This window comes from Tachysurus fulvidraco, chromosome 20, assembly GCF_022655615.1.
Source record: "Tachysurus fulvidraco isolate hzauxx_2018 chromosome 20, HZAU_PFXX_2.0, whole genome shotgun sequence".
NCBI lineage: Eukaryota > Metazoa > Chordata > Actinopteri > Siluriformes > Bagridae > Tachysurus > Tachysurus fulvidraco.
The window spans coordinates 6,866,159-6,885,029 of NC_062537.1; the positions used below are offsets into that span (position 1 = coordinate 6,866,159).

At 34.8% G+C, this 18,871-nt stretch overlaps 1 protein-coding gene across 4 annotated transcripts; it reads right to left on the reverse strand.

Moving 5' to 3' along the window:
• Positions 1-393: 393 nt before the first annotated feature.
• zcchc9 (zinc finger, CCHC domain containing 9) lies at positions 394-14,672 on the reverse strand. Of its 4 annotated transcripts, none has more exons than XM_027139372.2 (7): positions 14,513-14,672; positions 10,963-11,323; positions 10,580-10,724; positions 9,370-9,462; positions 6,155-6,223; positions 5,578-5,736; positions 394-938 (listed from the first exon to the last, which is right to left on the reverse strand). In XM_027139372.2, exons 2-6 carry the CDS (start codon positions 11,305-11,307, stop codon positions 5,624-5,626), a joined length of 765 nt encoding a protein of 254 aa, XP_026995173.1. In that variant the 5' UTR covers positions 11,308-11,323; positions 14,513-14,672; the 3' UTR covers positions 394-938; positions 5,578-5,623. The 4 variants fall into 4 exon arrangements, with proteins under 4 accessions (XP_026995173.1, XP_026995174.1, XP_047660997.1 ...); XM_027139373.2 differs by lacking the exon at positions 394-938 and adding an exon at positions 2,735-5,117; XM_047805041.1 differs by lacking the exon at positions 394-938 and having other exon boundaries at positions 5,020-5,736.
• Positions 14,673-18,871: the final 4,199 nt, after the last annotated feature.

The window sequence follows — 18,871 nt, forward strand, 5'->3', positions numbered from 1 at the left end:
ACAGGCAACTAGTTGCATTACTTTCACAGGAAGTTACTGTATTTAACTTCACAGTAAATTACTGTCAAGTTGTTACTGTACTTTCACAGTAAAGACTTGTGAAATGACAGCTGCTTACTGTAACCTCACAGTTAGGCCTTCGTAATACTGTGATTTAGCATTTTGATCCTGTAGTAATATGTTATTTTACTGTGAAATTACAAGTTATGTCTTTTAGATTACAGTAATATAGCATTATTCCATATAATAATTGCATTTAGTTGTTAAGTTACAGTTAATGTAATGCAGTTTAGAATTAGTCTGCTGTAGATTTACAGTGCACACTGTAATAGTACTGGCTATACCAATAACTTAACATTAAAACAATGTTAAATTCAAATAAACACAAAAACAAAAATTTCATACATTTATTTCATACATTTATTACATTCATACATTTATTTATTATTCAATGACTATCTCGAAAAAGATTTTCCAGAACTGCTTATACGTTACACTGTAAAAACCTGCACTTACATTTTTAAATTTAATTAACTTGAATTTACTATTAAATTTCACCTTCTTGACCAACAAGGAGTTGCAATAAATTATAAAAATGAATTCTAATTAGCTTAAGTTATTTTAAGTTTATTTTTATAATTAATAGCAACTCCTCACCTGTCAAGAAAGTTTAAATGAATTGTAATTTCAAGTTTCAAGGCTTTTTACAGCATAGACTGACATTAACATTGAACAAAGAGACCATATAGAACATAGTAAGTTTATAAAGTGCATAACTGCCTCTAGCTAAACAAAGAACAAATATTTTGGATACCACTAGACTGACATCCATTCAAAATCAATAAGTTTTCTTATGAGTGTACAGACTTGCTGGTTGATGAGTCCTTTCTGCTTCATTGTCTTTGTGGCTGTCTCCGGGTTAATGCCCAAAAAAGCACCTATAAACAAAAAGGCAGAGAGAAAAACTGTTAGTTTCTTTCAAATGGGATGAAAAAGTAGCCTTCAGGTAGTCAATGCTTCAGTACAGAGCAAAACTAAAGTTAGCTCAGTTCGAACAAGGTGACATTACTTTGGTCCAGTTAAACCCCAAACATTTAAATAAATAATTTTGGTATGGATTTTCTCCTAAATAAAATTTTATCAATTTGCTTGAATTTGCTCCACCCAACAGGAATAATGTGCCAATGACATGGATCACAGAGTGCCTCCTAATGTATGCTTCAGTTTCATAATTTTTACATTCTGACTTTCATAATTTGCAATGTGTCAAGTTGCATCTTTATATGGGATGTAACAGTATCAAAAATACACGGTACAATAGTATTTCAGTATGATGATCTCAGTACTGTATTTATTAGCCCATTTACAGGAAGGAAGACCATTTACATCCTTATATGCTAACAGTTTTTATAACCTTTCTTACAGTTGTTACAGTACTACATTGCACATTACAAAACAATGAATTGAAAAGATATGTTCACATCATTTGGACACTGCTGCCAGTACTGCTTTTATACTGCACAAAAAGTTATAAAGTAACATGATGCACATAAAGTGCTTATTGCAGCACATCTTAAACACATTAGTTAAAGTATAAAACTAAGGGACAAGACAACTAGGGTGTCAACCCTAAAATGAACGATGTGTGTAACTTAGAAAGCTCACCACCCCACTACTGCTCATAAATACAAACAAGATGATTAAAAGCCAATAATTATAAACATATAAATTACGTTCAGCTAAAAATCACAGAAGGCTAACGTTCGTGTACTTGCAAGCACTAGAGTTTAGCTTAGTCTAACAGTGAGAAAACTTAACTTTCCAAACATAAGAACAGAAAAACAGTAGTATGTTTTGTTGTCTTAAATGCTTGCCAGTCTTCATTAAAAATTCTTTTGACCTGATGTCTAAGACTAATGGATTTTGATGGTTTTGATAAGGTTTTCAAATTTAAGCTAATTATCAATTATTATAACAGAACTGTTATTTGTTTCTTAAAAGAAGAATGTGAATGTGTATCAACTGTACAGTGTAACATATTTCTTATTAATCTTTGTATAATTAACATTTTGTATTAGTTTTATGTTCTGTAAAGCTGCTTTGAGACAATGTCCATTGTTAAATGTGCTATACATATAAATTTGAACTGAATTGAATATTTCTTAAACCTACAGCTTGTGTTGTTTCACAGAAATTCATTCATTTATTGGGGCTATTTAAAATTAAAAAAATGGCTAAATGAATTTAACATATGTTTTTTCCTGCAGTTGAAAGTTTTTGGTCTGTTTTGTGAAGTAATTACAGGTTTTAATGGTAATTATTAGAATATAAACCTTTAAACAGTTCTGAGCTGTAAAAAAAGATGGTTACGAACCGTAATTATTACAATGAGCTATTACATTGAGCTATTACATTGAGCTATGAAATGTATTTATATGTATTATGTATTTATAACAACATAAACATGTAAATTAGACTCTTATGAACTGTAAAGAAGACAATTAAAATCGAAGCATATACAACAGATGGTGCCATCCGATATAATCAAAAGCATTGCCGCCATATTTTTCTGTAAAGTTCTTTTTTATTTATTGTAAGATTTTCAGGTTATTTTTTATAGTGAAAAAATGTGGTGGCATTAGTTTTCTTTTACAGTGTGATTTTTATTTCTGTTTTTCAAATACTATTATATTGTAAGTTAATTTTCAAACAAAATTTTAGCCCACAGAACATGTAGAACAATAAATCTTTACATTTATTCATGTACAAATATAAACATTTGTCAACAGACATCTACAGTATATCCCTATCCCACAATGTATACATATATGTTTTACAACCAGAAATGACACTTAAATGCATGTGGTTTATACTGAACATGATAGTCACATATACATAGCCTTTTCTTTTGTTTCTTTTAAACAGATTAATAGCTCTCCCCAATTTTCCCTGGCTTTTATCATCTCATTGAACTTGCAAATAGAGTATTGTATACATGTCAGTGGTGTATGATGAGTAAAAATCTCCTAATCAGCCTGAACATTATTCAGCTTCTCTATAAACAATGGGATCAGGAGGTGCCTTTCAGCTATCACATTCAGCTCAATCTTAAAGTCAAGGCCTCACACAAGGCTGCAGAATGATTCGCTCACTGTGCATGTGATAAATTATTTTTATCATATGATTCTGTTCTATAATGTTACTATAATTAAACTACCACTACACTCATTCATTTTCTAACTGTATGTTGATATATTTCAGGAGTTGTTTTTGTCCTATGCATCTGAAATACTGCAGATATCCTATAAGGAGAAAATGATTACTAATGTAGTGACAAAGATTTAAAGAGCCAGAGTCATCCAGGAAACAGTCCTATTTTAATACCTAAATGTAAAGCTCTCACTTCTTACTAATGAATTGATCCAAAGGCCTACCCTGCCTGTGGGCTTCTCCAGATTTTTCAAGGCTAAAGGGAAATTAAAGAAACTAAATGAGTAAAGATTAATGACTAAAGCGTAAGCAAGAAGGAGCAAAAAATGCAGTGAAGTATAATGGACATTTTACTGTATACCCTAACTATGTTTTTTCTGTTCTCACTGACATAGTATTATTGAAATAGTAACCAATTGTAAATAACACTTCAGTAACTGATTTAAATCTAATTTAATATGACAATGGTGGGGTTGTGTCATACAGACAACAATGAGTGTTCTATTTTGAGTCGGCACTCAGATCTGCCTCAACACCATGAGCTAATACCATAGTGCATGCCTTCATTGCTATGAGCATTAAGCTGAACAAGATTTTAAAACAAGTGTTCCTGGATATGACATACATATTTGAGTAATACTGTATACCTCCTGACTTTCCTGCATGATGATTACACATAGTCTCTCTAAGCAAAATGACTTGCTGCCACTAAAAAAACAATCAATTTAAAATAATTAATAGAGGCAAAATCATTCACTAAATGATGCATAATTTTATTGTAATAAAGACTTAGTTAGAAGTTAAGTACAATTCTTTCTTTTTTTAAATGTCAAATAAAATAACCCTTAATATAAAGAAAACAAAACCTGTACATATATATTATGGGACCAAAACACTTTTATTAATGTCTAAATAAGAACTGTTTCTGTTCAGTTGTTCTGCTAAATCATGTGTTAATCTCGCTTTTGATTGTCAAAAAGGGTTAAAAATAACGTTTCTGGTGTGTAGAACACAATAAAGAACATTTGTGAGATGAGAAATATAAAGAACAATAAAAAACAAAAAGTGAGGAGTGCTTGATTCCATCTGTTAAGCATGGGAAAGAATAGTCTGGAGTGCTTTGCTTGTGCTAAAGTGGGAAATTTAGACGTGTTAAAAGGGATCAAGGAAGGCTATAACTTCATTTCACAATGCCAATTGAGAGCCAAAATAACAGCAGAACAATAACCTAAAGCACAGGACTAAACTCGTTAGAGAAGAAATAGTCAGCTTGTATTCAATCACTGTTATAAACTGGCCTGTTTGATGACCTGGTTGGACCTGATTGTTAGCCTGCTAGGCCATTCCAATTTATAGGAGGTGATGCATGAACAATGGGGTAAAATTTCTACAGATTAGCTCAAATTGACAGCCATTATGGCAACTGTCTGTATGGCTATAATTGCTGCAAAAAAAAAAAAAAAAAAAAAAAATTCTAACCAATGTCCTGGCTATTTTCTGTATATTTTTTATATTTTATAAGAAAACAGTTTTTTTCAAATAAAATGTAAAATTTTCTGGGTGACCCCAAAATTTTGACTGGTAGTGTATGTGTAAAATAAATCAAATGTATAATAGTAACACACAGGGTACCAGTGATAACTAGAGCAAAGAGAAGTGTAGGACAAAAGAAGTAAAAAGCCAGATAGAGATAGTAAACCTTTACCATTTCCTATTAATGTTTGTGCTTGAGATTTATTTGAAGACCATAAGGATTGCAAACATGTTCTAGAAACAAATCTTTTTGCAAAAAAACAAAACAAAAAAAAACCCAGATGAAATGGTCATTTATTTTGAGACAGAGATTTTATAAAAATTATTCTGAATCAGTCATAGGGAGGATCATACATTTAATGAAGCTGAAAAACCTGTAGAAATAATAAAAAAGCCTTGTTAAAGAAGCAAAAATTTGTACTTATATTTTATATACTAGTTTATAACTTTTTTTTTTATAATAAATTACAGCAAAAATCAACAATAGGTGGTTTTAGAGAAAGGCATAGTTGCAGAGAGTGTGGGGGTGGAAGGAGAGAGATTAGACTGATTGGCATTAATATCCATCTGCAAACTCTGTGGCCACTGTAGTAAGACCGTTTCACTTGCATTCAATGATCCAAATAGAAAATTCCAAAACAGCTGTGCAGTGCATTAAATCATGCAGATACAAATCAAGACTGTCAGTCAATGTAAATTTTAATTTTTACACAAAATTAAATTTTTTCACCATCAATAATCAGACTGCCACTACATTATTGGCTGATTGGGTAACTGCATGAATGTGCAGAGGTACATGTATTTCCATTAAAGTGAATGGTAAGTAAATTATACCTGAAATATATCCTCCCAAATGCTCTCTTGAAACAAAACAGACTGTTTAGTACACCACCACTCTGACTTTCTTGAGTGACACGTGTGCCACAGGAACACTGACGTCCTCATGATCCGCACTGATTTTGTTGGACAGGCGACCAAGTGTGATGGATTTTGCTGCAAAGTCAGAGAAAATTTAAAATACATACAATTTTGTTCCCAAATTTAAAAAAAATACAGAAATACACCAAACACAATTAAAATTAATTCATTGCCTATTATGTACTGTAAAACTTAAATAATATAGATCATGAAGTGTTCTAATACAGTAGAAGGTGCTGGTACCCAGTAAGTGAACAGAAAGAAATTGAGTATTTTTGTAGTACTGCAGTTTTAGCAATTAATACAAGTTATCTATTAATTATTAGATGTGAAACTTCTTCATAGAACTTTTTCATCTTTTGGCACCTTTAGTCCAATAGCAATAGTGTTTTTTTCCACCTTACATACTTACTCATAGCTGTTAATATTAATAATAATATTAGTTAAATAAAAAAAGTAAATTCCAAATATATTTAAGAGATGATTAACTAACATGAGGTTTGATGATCTGGGCAGTCCTTCTGGAAGTGTTCTACTGAGCCACAAATTCGACAAGAGCCACCTATGAAAGAAAAAAAAAAGGATTGAGGAGGAGAAAACTGGATCCATGCATGTAATAATTTTTTATAACTTATTATATTACTGAACTATTTATTCTTGAGCTTGTTCTTTATACTTATTCTTTATTCTTGTTGTTTTATTGCACATTTCCATTTTCAAATACACAAAGCACAATTCACAGAAACAGTTCTGTGTCCTCAACTCTCTCCCTTCAGCTGTTATCTCTCCTGCTGTTCTAACCCATTCTACAGTTTACTGTAACAGAGTACAATCATTAATTCAATTCAGAATAGATCGGTAATCCCTACATCCCTCAGCTCCGCCCTCCATTCAAAAAGTTATTTCAAGTTTATTTGGGTTAAATCCTACCCCATCACAAAAAAATGGGTGTGTAGACTTTACATCCATTGTATATGCTAAACAAGACACTTATCTGTCATTTTAAAATATTTATTTCTGCATAAATATTCAAACAAGTCCGAAATGTAAATAAGGTGGACATCATCAAACAAATGAGACAACAATATTATACTTTATTTAGTTACTGAGAAAAATGATCCAGCATTACATATCTGTGACTTGCAAAAGTATGTGAACCTTTGCTTTCAGTATATGTTGTGAGCCCTACTGCACAATTTTTTATTGCTATACGGTGCCTCCCAGAAAACAATGCACGGTGGGCAAGTGCATCAAGTGGGTAAATATCAGTGGACTATTTTATGTTGTTACTGACCCATTTGGGGACTGTAGGTAAATGAAACCCCACATTTTAGACAAACAGGGGCGCTAGTGAGCCACTTAAGAGACACACCTTTGTCCGACCTTTTTGTCCACACTTAACAGCCGACGAACTTGATGTATGTGTCAAATTTCAAGTTAATCTAAGCACACCAAAAGCCTTAAATATGCCTGAAATAAAAGTAAACTTTGACATGATGCCATGGCAACGGTGTTTGAGATATCAAAAATCCCTTCGCAATTTCGCATTAGATTCAATCGCATGAATCCTCTAGGAGGAGTATTTAAAAGTTCATTGCATGCAACTGTGAAAAAAATTCACTTTTGTGACTGACACACTTCCTGGCGCCTGTTGGTGGCGCTATGTCCGAGATTCACAATAGGCACATCGATGCGATCGGAATCCTTGGCTGAACATACACACCACGTGTCATCACAATAAGAATTTTTTGCTTTAGATATTAGATTAGATATTTCCTGTTTCTCTGAATTCGCCATGGCAGCACCGTTCGAGATATCAATAACCCCTTCGGAATTTAGCAAGTGCAATGTCTCGGCATCATGTTCACCACGTTTGATGTCAATTGCATGAATTCCCTAGGAGGACTACTTAAAAGTTCACCGCATGCAATTATGAAATAATCCAAAATGGCCGACTTCCTGTTGGGCGGAGCTCATAGTTTAGAGCATGAAAGTTGTTCGGGTAGATGAGATCTATATGCGTACCAACTCTCGTACACGTGCGTACATAATTGCCCGATCTGTGCACAAATGTTTGTTTTTTTCATTACAGGGGGCGCTACAGAGCCCCCCTGCCACGCCTGTATTCCACCCTTTGCCCGAGCCTAGCGTCATACGACTCTGACATGTGTGCCAAATTTCAAGAGTTTTCGAGTATGTTAAGGGACCCCAATTGGCCAATGTGTGCAAAAAAATATAAATAAATAAATAAACCCGAGCAAAAACAATAGGGCTTCACACCATCGGTGCTCAGGCCCTAATAAACAAGAGCAAAAACAATAGGGCTTCGCACCATCGGTGCTCGGGCCCTAATAAACCCGAGCAAAAACAATAGGGCTTTGCACCATCGTTGTGCGGGCCCTAATAATCATTCTTTGGGAGACAGACTTGGGTGCTTGTGCTCGTTGTCTTGGTGTATGACCCATTTTTTCTTGAGATTCAGTTCCTGGAAAGATGTCTTTCGATTTGCCTTTAGAATTAAACTGGTATAATTCTGAATTCATTGTTCCATCAATGATGACAAGCTATCCTGGAACAGATGCCTGGACTTATAAAAAGTTATAAAAGCTTCTTGACTTGACTTGCATAAAAGTAACTGGACTTTCTGAACTAAAGCTGAAAGACCTGTTCAATAAGTATCACAAAATTCCAGGACTAAAAAACTTTCATTGTTTTGAGTTGATATCCACAAGGACTACACAATGTTTCTTTACAGCTGCTTCACAAAAGTCAGAAGAATATGCAGTGATAAAATTTGGCCCAGTCCTTTGGAATAATGAATATGGTGCTTGTGTCTGTGAGGACTACTGGTGGCTAGGCTTGGTTGCAGACATCAGAGTAAAAAACTGCTATTTTTAAGATATTTTTAAGATTATGATAAGCGGTAGTTAATGGATGGATGGATTGAAGCTTGTTTTGAAGCACCTGGAAACTTGTGGCCATTGAAACTACAATAAACTCCTTTAAAACCTTAAAGCCACCCGTCCATCAGCTTAAACTGGGCTAAATTGGGTTTGGCAAAAAAAAAAAAAAAAAAGAGAGCGACAGCCAAGTCAAAGTCCTGGCCTCAAAAAAAACTGCAATGTTATGGCAGGATCTTACCAGAGCTATGCATAAACAAATGCCCTTAAACAACAGTGAAGAAACATTGTAAAGTAGAGATTAATAAATTCCAACAGAAATGTTCAAGTTATTGTTGTTAACAGTGGTTCTACATTTCTGAATTATAGAGTGTAACTTCCTAATTTCTAAATATTGGTTAACCTTTTACAAAATGTCTGGTTCAAGATATGGAAGGCTATGGTAAAACAAATAAAGACGGTGGTGTAAAAAAAAATAAATCTGAGGAAAATCTAGAGAAGGGAAGGAACTGCAAATAAACCTACACCACTTCATCTTATGTTCTAACAGTGTCATAAGTGTCATTGTCCAATGTCAAAACACATTGGACAATGCTTCACACTGTGGATGGACAATGACCAAACTCATAATTTGAAAGCAACCAAAGAAGTGTAATGTTCTGCAATGACCAAAACAATTACCTAAACTAAATGCAATTGCACATTCATTTTCTAAAGACCAAATACCCCAAGATCAATGCAGTAAACCTGCATTAAGAGAAAGAAAGAATAGGGAAAAAATGAGTTTGAAACTTTTTTAATGACGCACCTGCAGCATAAAGGCCTTTTGGATTATCCTGGCAAGATTTGGATAAGTGACCAGTCTTTCCACAAATGAAGCATTTGGCATATGGATAATCACCTGCAAAAGACCCAAAATTTAAGTTAGTACACAGTGCATTGAAAGAGTTTGTCCTAAGAAAATAACAACAAACAAATTGCACTGTGCATTCCTCCATAACATAACACAGATCATTTGTTGGATCCTTCACACAAAATGTCAAATGACCATCTTGGTGAGTATTTACATAAAGTGTTTACATATTACACAAAGTTAGATTTAAAACATTGCACTTTGTGTAAGCTATTGTGCAATAAAATTATAACTTTTTAAATACAAACACACTGACTGAGCAGACATTTAGGTTAAAACTGTTGACAAAACAGTTGACAGTGAAATATTACAATGGCTTTCTGATTTAATACACTTTAAAATATAATGTATTTCTGTGATGCAAAGCTGAATTTATCGGCCATTACACCAATGTCACATGGTCTTTCAGAAATCATTCTAATATGCTGATTTCTCAGTTTCAGAGTTGATGTGCTCCTCATAATTTTAACACCTGTTATTTTTTCAGGATTTTTTGCTTAATACAAGTTAAAATTTAAATTGTAATATTTCACAATACTATGTATTTTATAATGATCAAATAAATCAGGATTAAATGATCATAAGATACTTCTTTCAAAAATGTAAATTTTAATTTGTCCAAACGTTTGACTGAAATTTTATATACTAGGTTTTATATGATATAGCTTATATTACATTTACCCAAATTTCTAATTAATTCCCATAAATTCCCGTTTAGTTTCCAACTTGGAATATTTCCAAAATTCCCCAGATGAAGTTCCCATGGAAGGTTTCTGTAAAGTTACTGTAAATTTTATGCCCCTTTGAAACCCTATTCTGGATACAGATTCACAGTGTTTGGAAAAGAAAACAATCATGAAACAAGGAGATGTGTTCCACAAGGTATACTCAGGATTTGCATGATAGATTTAGAACTAGCCTTTGCATTACTTTGCAAAGTAAAAGTACTTTGGGTTTTATGTATTTGAGAGGCTTTAAACCAGCAGGTTTAAAGCCTCTCAAATATCACATAAAACCCAAAGTTTTAAATATTGTTAAAACAACAATTATCATTTTTCTGTCACTCTATGTGACAAAAAATATTATTTAAATTGTACATTCTTACCCATTGCAGGGTCTACTTTAGCCCTGCACCTCTGTATGTCATGTTCTGTAGACCCACAACGAAAGCAGATCCCTCTACCCATTTCCTCATCAGCTTTTGGGCAGTCAGCCAATCCATGGCCAGGCTTCCTACAGTTAAAGCACACCTGCATATAAGAGGAAAAATTCATATATTTTGGCCGTCACAAATACGGTTTGGCAATATATCAATGAAAAAAAATAATTATATATGATATGCCAATAAATTACTATGGTTAAAAACTGTTTTAAAGAAGTTGCAAATACAGATCACGATACTCATTATCCAAGAAGTGTTATGATACAGTATATGGTCATATAACCCAGCCCAAATTTCAATCACCATAAATTCCTTATGCTACACACCATGTTGCTCTTTATAGCCTTCTGTCTCTTTATCCTCCGATTTTCTCTTCTTTTGTTATTTTTTAGAGAAATGGCTGCTACTTCTCTTATGTCCTGCTCCTCTGGGGCCACTCCTCGCCCTCCATTATGTAATGGTTGCCTTTTGTGTTTCATATATTCCATGAATCCATTCACATCATGTCTGTTTTTGTTAGCTCTTTTTCGATCAGGGTAATGAAGTGATGCATCATCTTGCAAACGGCTGCCTGAAGAGTTCCGTCTACCTGATATGCCTGCCCTTAATTGGCTCCATGATGCAGCATCCATTGTTTTGTGTTTACTGACATTTTTCACCCAGCGTGTCATTTTTTCCCCACACTGTCTGTGGAGAGAAACAAAGTATTTTAAGTTTTATAACTGTAACAATGAATTAATAAACCATATCATATTGACTGATGCATAGTCACAAAAAAATCTGAATTTTTCCCACAACTAATGTAAAACTACAATTTACAACATTTAAGTAAAATACAATAAGACATTTATTTAGGTGGAAAAAACAACCTAATTGCATATCAAGTCAAGTCACCTTTATTGTCACATCACATGTGCCATGGTGAGTGAAATTCTTGGGAGCGAGCTCCAGAAATTGCAGAACCATTTACATACAGTAGTTAAGAAACAGAAATTAGAACAATTTACAAACAGGTTAAAAAAATGTGCAAAATGCTTAGTACCAGCTGAAATGTGCAAATGTCAGTACACACAGTGTACTACTAGACATATTTACAATGCACTACCCATTATATACAGTATGAATTATATGTGTGTGTGTGTGTGTGTATGTGTGTGTAATATATATATATATATATATAAATAAAAAAAATGTGTGTGTGTATATATATATATATGTATAAGTATAAATAATATATACAAGTATTATATAATACATGTAATATATATGTGACGTGTAAGGTGCAACAGACTGTACAGATACAGAAATGTCCTGTGGTACCGATAGCTTAGTCAGATAGATTGTTATATTAAATTAAATGCAATGTGTGTGTATAGTCCAGTGTGTATAGATGCAGTATGAATGCAGTGTGCGTGTGTGTAGTCCAGTGTTGAACTGTTGAAGTTTGATTGCAGTGTGTAGCATACCATATTGTGGAAGTATGCTGTATGCTGTGTTAGTTATGGCTGTTAATTAGTCTGTTGGCCTGAGGGAAAAAGCTATCCCTCAGTCGACTAGTGCGGGATCGGATGCTGCGGAGACGTCTTCCTGAGGGGAGCAGAGAGAGCAGTCTGTGGGATGGGTGGCTGGAGTCATTAGTTGGAGTCATCACTCGGTTTTTCTCCGAGCTTTTCTTATACACCGCCTGGTGTAGATGTCCTGGAGGGAGGGAAGCTCACCTCCAACAATGTGGCTGGCAGTTCGCACGACCCTTATCAGGGTTTTACGGTTGCCAGCGGTGCTGTTTCCAAACCAGGCAGTGATGCAGCCCGTCAGGATGCTCTCTATAGTGCAGGTGTAGAATGTTCTGAGGATGCTGGGGCTCATTCCAAACTTCCTCAGCCATCTCAGGAAGAATAGGCGTTGGTGTGCCTTCTTCAGCACTGCGTCAGTGTGTGTGGACCAGGTGAGATCCTCACTGATGTTAACCGACTCCATTTAGTCAGGGTGCTCACCTCTTCTCTGTAGGCCGTCTCATCGTTGTCGATGATCAGGCCTATCACCGTTGTATCATCAGCGAATTTGACGATGACGTTGGAGCTGTGTGTGGCTGTACAGTCGTGTGTATAGAGGGAATACAGGAGTGGGCTGAGGATACAGCCCTGAGGAGCACCGGTGTTGAGGATCAGCGGGGATGAAGTATTGCTGCCCATTCTCACCCCGCATATGTAAGTACAGCTGTAAATTAATACATTTTTGAAGTACCTTCTGCTATTTCACCACTCAGTCTTTTGGGGTAAGAGTCAGTATAACACATCTTCAGTTGGTAATATCTAGATAGGGCATCACCAAATGGCGGACCGCGGTCCGGATCCGGACCGAGTGACGGGTCTGCCCGGACCCGTTAAAATTGTAATATCATATTAAGCATCTCATTATAATCTAATATTTTCACATTATATAAGCTCTTTGATATTAATAAAAAGATAAATCTTTCGTTCATGCGCAGTTAATCTAGTTATTACGGCAGGAGCGTCATCAAAAGCCAAGCCAAAAACATATTGTTTCTGTTCCATACTCCAGAGCAGAAGATGGCAGTAATGCACCTAATTATGGAGTAAGGAGAGGTGGAAAGGAGAGAGGAAAAAGGGAGCTGCTCAAAACTCTGCACTTTTCTTTTATTCAGTAAATTCTGCCCTGTTCTATTTTACTTGAAATGTTCTTTTGCCTAAGGTTCCGGTGTTATTAATGTAGTTAATGTTTAAAAAAGGGGCAGCTCAAAAGTCTTTTGTTTAATTTTTTTCTTAAAGATTAAAAGCACTTATTTTATTCAAAAGATTCTGAATGTTTTACATTACTTGAAATATAGGCCCTAAGTTCAGGCTGCTCAAAGCTGTTTTTGCACTTTTGATTTTTTATTCAGAAGAATTTCAGTGTCTGTTACTTGACATGTAGTAAAGACAACTACAGTATTGTTTTCCATTCAAGTGCCATACAAGTTTGAAATTTAACAATAAATTATATAGAAAGGTATGTCCTTTATTGAGTTTATTAACATGAGGGTACACTGTTTTAAGTGACAATATAAGATTCGGACCTTTGCTGGGAGGAAATTTTAGTAACTGGACCTCTTTGAATTTTAATTGAATACCCCTGATCTAGATCCATCATATTCAGATAAGGGCTCTGTAGTGCTGTAAGATTCCTATTCCTCTTTTCATCTACTAGCAGACATCATAAGGTTTGCACTAATATCAATATATTTATCCTTATGGTTTGTTTCAACTGACCACAGAAAACTCCACCAAAAGATGGATGTTCACCAACAAACCTCAGCAAGAATTTGGGAGGTTTTTCTGAATTTGCTGATGCCTTCAACTCCTCCACTACGTTCTTTATAGCTGTCTTTAATTTCAACTGAATGTTTTGGACCAAAAAGATCCCCTTTTATATTCGCATATAATTGCGTGGTAAAAAGGGCAAAAAGGAACTGGCTCTAAAAGTATGCCCTTTTACCCACGATGGTGCCCCAATCTGGATTCTCCAAGCTGTATAAAAATAATCGCCGAGATTTGTGACCTCTTGTATGTAGAAGTAAAGCTTTTTATAACATGCACTGCAGCATCATAAGATACGTTGAAATCTGTCTTTATGTGGGTCTGTAGTGTTTGGTAGATCCCGTGGGTCTTGGTCGTTTGTCTAGTAAGCATGTCTCTAACATGTAATCAATCATAACATCACATCTAGTGAGACTGAATATGTTTTTGCCTAGGTGTAAATGTACTGTGGCGAAGATAAGCAAACACGACGTTTTTAACAGTAGTTGGCCTGATACAAATATTAGCTAAGATAAAAGGTATGATTAGAAGAAATACTTCAATAATTAAATGCACTTACCTATCTGGAAACTCACGTGTACTCCCTGGTGTCCCAATAACTACTCACATCCGTCGCACAAAATAGCCGACTGCGGAAAACAAGCTCTGCCTCTTCTTCTTCTTGCTGGTTTTATTGGCTGTTAGCAAACAACGATATCACCGCCACCAACTGGTAAGGGGTGCATCACCGCCACCAACTGGTATTAGGTAATTTTAATGTTTCTTAGGTTTGTATTAGCTCCTTTCTTTCTTCTTCATAACCCAGACAGTCTGAAATTTCGTGTCCCATTTTCTCTTTGTCCACAATAAATGTTTTCTTATTTTAAATACTGTACTGTAAAGTTTAGTATTTCCAAATCTAATTCTTGATATAATTGTCTCTCCTGTTTCTTCCTGTGCATCTCTTAATTCCAACTTTTCTTTGAATTGGATAAAACCATTGACCTTTTCTAATTTTCTCCCATTGCTTTTGCCATCTGTTAATTATACTCTTCAGTGTTCAGTGCTCTGTTTGTTTTTGGGTTCTTTTCCTACCTTGTTTGTTTTACTCTATCCCATGGTACCCACACAAATGTTACACTTAGTCCGATAAATGAATTCTATGTATTGATTGTTGGATTTTTATTCCTAAATCTGTTTTACTATCTGAATAACTGGTCAATGATGAACTTGAGTCTGAGGAAACAACTGACTTACATTGTTGTGTATCCTTTATTGAGTGTAGTGTTAATTGTATTGCCAAAAGTTCCCCTGTGTAAACTGATAGACCATCATTGATACTTCCCCCAAAGTAATATTAAATTCTGGAACATAAAATGCAGTCTTGTTAACTGCATTCACATCTGTGTATATTTGATTGTACTTGTGATAATTCTTTATATATGTTTGTATGTTATGTGACTCATCTCTCTAATAATCTGAAGTCAACTATGGTGCCTGGGAGTATCCATGGGTGTTTGGTTGGCAATGGTATTATTAGACAGATTTTCAGTTTAGCTATTCCTAGTTCTCTTATTTCTGTTCTTCCATCTACCCACAGAATTTTATTTCTTTCACCTCTTTTCCCAACAAAGTTAACTAGCTCATGTTACTTCTGGGTAAAATAATTCTTCTTCTTACATTTACGGCATTTAGCAGACACCCTTATCCAGAGTGACTTACAACTGAGCAACTGAGGGTTAAGGGCCTTGCTCAGGGGACCAGCCCTCCTCCTCTTCTTCTTCTTCTTCTTCTTCTTCTTCTTCTTCTTCTTCTTCTTCTTCACACAACACCTAATATTTGTACTATGTATACCTCAGGTGCCCTTGAGCAAGGCACATTTCACAATTGCACATGTGTACATACAAATTGTATATATTGTATACCTAAATTGCACATTTCTCACACTTGCAAATTTGTACATACAAATTGTCTATATTTGTATATATATATTTCATATGTATATTTAAACTGCACATTTCACAAATGTAAATGTGTACATACAATTTCGTCTATACTGTATATGTAATTCTGTTACACTGTGGAGCTTCTGGCACTAAAACAAATTCCTCGCATGTGAAAACATGCCTGGCAATAAAGCTGATTCTGATTCTGATTCTTCTTCTTCTTCTACTTCCACTTCTTCTGTGAACCCAGCAGTACAGTATGCTGCTTCTAGTCATATCACTGCCCTCCACAGGACATGCATTTATTGATGCTTTGCATATAGTTTTTTTTTTTTAATTGAACCAATTGTAAGCAAACAAACAAACAAGGTACACAGTCAAATCACAAAGTAACATTACAATAATCAGCCACAGGTTGAGAACAAACTGACAAATAAATAAATAAATAGATAGATAGATAGATAGATAGATAGATAGATAGATAGATAGATAGATAGATAGATAGATAGATAGATAGATAGATAGATAGATAGATAAAATAAAAGAATACTAATTGGTAAATGTGTGTTTAACTAATTTTAAAGATTCGCACAAGAGTTTAAACTCATTCATCCACTGGTTAAAGTTAGGTCTAGATTTAAACCATCTGCACTTATGAATGAAAAACTTCAAGACATAACAAAAAATTACAAATAAAATCAAACTCTTTGTTTTCCAAAAAAAAAAAAAAACCCAAACCTAATTATCTTTATAGTAAGGGGAGGGATTTCAACCTCCCTAGACCATAACCAGTTTTGCATATCTCTCCAAAAAGGTTGTACCTTATCACAAAAAAGAACACATGTTCTAAATTTTCAATATTTGTTTCACAAAAAATACAATTATTCATATCAAGATTAAATTTCAAACTTAAAAATTCGTTGGTGGGATAAACCTCATTTAAACTTTTGAAATTCACCTCTTTAGCTTTAAGGGGGAGGGGAAAGACAATTTTTTTTTCTTATTTTTTTATTTCAGAGTTATCAAAATCCTTAAGCATGTAGCCCATTTAATAGGGTTTGGATAACAAGCATGTAAAATTAGTTTTCTAATGACTCTGTTTGTGCATATTTTGTCACAAAAGTCACAACCTTCTAAGGAGAGCTGTCACAATTCTGGGAATACCTTGGAGAACAAAATGTCTTCTCTAACCATTAATCTTACAACAACTGGAATAGCTCTAATCATTCTATTGTAAACATTAACAGAGCACTGCAGTTGGTATTTCTCACAAAACTCTCTGTACAGTAACAAATTTCCATTATCATCTAAGAAATGGGCCCCCGCCCAAATCCCTTTGGCTTTCCATTCCTCAAAATATACAGATTTTCTGCCTAACCTTATATATCTGTTATTCCAAACTGGAGTGTTGTGAGGAGTGAAGTTATGTTTGAACAATAGTTTCCAATACTTGCTGATGAAAGGTTGAAAGTTTAACTGGTAACGAGGTACACTCAAAGTCACAGCGTAAAAAAAAAATGTATTCCACCCAATTTGCTAAAAATTGCATTGGGGACAATAAACCAAAAGGAGTGACTATTTTGAATAAAGGACTTTAAACACTTCAATTTCAAAACCCCATTCACAATGTCAAAATCAATCGCATTCACACCACCTTCTTCATAATTTTTAATCATATCTCCTTTCTTATATAATGACATTTATTCCTCCAAATAAAATTAAAATTCACCCTATTTATTAATTTAATCATTCGTGTCGATATGGGCAAGGAGAAGGCTGTCAAACTATCCATTTTATTTGTATAGTGCTTTTTACAATAGATATTGTCTCAAAGCAGCTTTACAGAACATGAACATAGAGCAGAAGGTAAACATAATTAATGATAAAGGAAATAACGAATAATAAAAGTAAAAGAATTGACAGAATAAAAAATTCTAGATTATTATTAGATATAAATAGTTCACAATCTGTATGTATTTATCCCCCTATGAGCAAGTCTGAGGTGACTCAGGCAGCAGTGGCAAGGAAAAACTCCCTTAAATTGGTAAAGGAAGAAACCTTGAGAGGAACCGGACTCAAGGGGGACCCATCCTCATATGGGTGACACTAGGGGTGTGATTGTAATATACAGTCAGATAAATGTTGTATTGGTGTAAGGATCATGGACTTCGGATCTCCTTAGTATAATTCATATGATTAATCAGTATAGAGGCAGTTCTTAGCACTCTCTAGCTTACTTGCAGCTTTAAAGCTTTAATCTCAGCTAACAGAGCAGAGCATGGCTGGTGAAGTAAGGCCTCCATGACCATGCTAAACGCAAATCGTGGACCACCTATATGAATCAGCCTTCTTGACAGGGAAGATCAGCATGTTGCAAGGGTTTTTAAATTTATAACCTTCCCTCGCTTTTATAAACAGTGAATAAGGCCTCTGATATGGTAATCGTATGTTTAGCTTTAGTTGGATTATAACTAAACCTCCTGCCAATTTCATCACAAGTGTCCAGTACTACCTGCAATTTTCCTCTTTCCTCTTCCTCACTAGGCTCAAAAATAGCCATGTCCCTACTTGCCTGTGATGTCTTCAGTGTCATCAGTTCTGATGTCTTCAGTGTCATCAGTTCTGCATGCATAGCTATTATATAGCCTACCACTACCTGTGATATGTGTACTGACTATCTTATGACCTGTGTAGATAAGGATTTTCCATCAGAATCTATTCTCCCACCTGCTCTGTCTCTATATCCATTGGCCATAAATCTTGGAATTCAAATTTATTTGTGATCATGAGGGACACATTGGGGCAGCTCCCTTCCCCTGATACCAGTTTTATATCTTATTTGGGAGCTGCACCATGGAAACCGCTCCTTGGGGTCCACTTATTACAGTAATACCTCGAGATACGAGTTTAATTCATTCCGTGACCTTGCTCATATCTCAATTTGCTCGTATCTCAAAGCAATTTTCCCCATTAATCCGTTCCAGCTCACAAAA